At 40.7% G+C, this 1,135-nt stretch overlaps 1 protein-coding gene across 1 annotated transcript; it reads left to right on the forward strand.

The window, feature by feature from the left end:
• Positions 1 to 545: 545 nt before the first annotated feature.
• On the forward strand, positions 546 to 855 carry LOC106476944 (runt-related transcription factor 3-like; the record flags this gene model as incomplete). Its single annotated transcript, XM_013937558.1, has 1 exon — positions 546 to 855. A coding segment is annotated over exon 1 (310 nt), but the record flags the coding sequence as incomplete, so codon positions are not given.
• Between the last annotated feature and the right edge of the window lie 280 nt (positions 856 to 1,135).

Below are 1,135 nucleotides of genomic sequence, written 5' to 3' on the forward strand. Positions count from 1 at the left end.
CTTTATTTTCTTATTCGATCCCTCAAGGATAGAGGAAAACAAAACAAAACAAATATATATTTTTACTTTTATCGTAAGACTGTATGAATAATATTTATTTCTAAACAGATTGCTACATTTACTGTCGTGAAATTATATATATATATTCATTATTCTAAGGTTCCATCTATTGTGTAATCTGCGCATTAACGGTTAATTTCTCTCTCTTTTAACTACCTCATAATCATTAAAAATATTTTAGCATTATCAATTTTATAATGCTACTTATGTAGTTCGGGAGACTTTGATGACAGTGAGTTGAATTAGTTACCGACAGAGGGCGCTGTCAGTTGCGAGTCGTCTTCGAGGCCGGTATTCTAGGAAGGTTTGCGTGTTAGCTTGAGTACTGGTTGCACACCGTCATCCCATGTAAACCGCAATCAACCTTACTCGCGCCTCTCACACGTGCACGTCTCGAGGCTGCTCGTCGTCAGTAAGACACTACCCGTAACCTCATGCACTTGCCCGCAGATCATCTCGGCTCTCCGGCCGCGCCACTCAGCATCATGAACGACTTGACTTTTCCTGGAGAACGCCCCATGCTCGAGGTTCTCAGCGAACATTCGGGGGAACTCATGCGAACTGGTAGTCCTAACTTGGTGTGCTCGGTGTTACCGTCACACTGGCGTTCCAACAAAACCCTACCCGTGGCTTTCAAGGTGGTTGCGCTGGCGGACATCACCGACGGGACTGTTGTGACGATTCGGGCTGGAAACGACGACAATTTTTGCGCTGAGCTGCGAAACGCCACCGCTATTATGAAGAATCAAGTAGCGAAGTTCAACGATCTGAGATTTGTAGGAAGAAGTGGACGAGGTAAGACTTTTAATACGAGTGTCAGTCTTGTTAAGGTATATTTATATAGCCATTCACAGTAAAAGCTAGAAGAACATTAGTTAGTAGAATACAGTAAAAGTTAGAAGAACATTAGTTGGTAGTAGAATACAGTAAAAGTTAGAAGAACATTAGTTGGTAGTAGAATACAGTAAAAGTTAGAAGAACATTAGTTGGTAGTAGAATACAGTAAAAGTTAGAAGAACATTAGTTGGTAGTAGAATACAGTAAAAGTTAGAAGAACATTAGTTGGTAGTAGAAT

This window comes from Limulus polyphemus, unplaced genomic scaffold (assembly GCF_000517525.1).
Source record: "Limulus polyphemus unplaced genomic scaffold, Limulus_polyphemus-2.1.2 Scaffold12212, whole genome shotgun sequence".
Taxonomy (NCBI): Eukaryota; Metazoa; Arthropoda; class Merostomata; order Xiphosura; family Limulidae; genus Limulus; species Limulus polyphemus.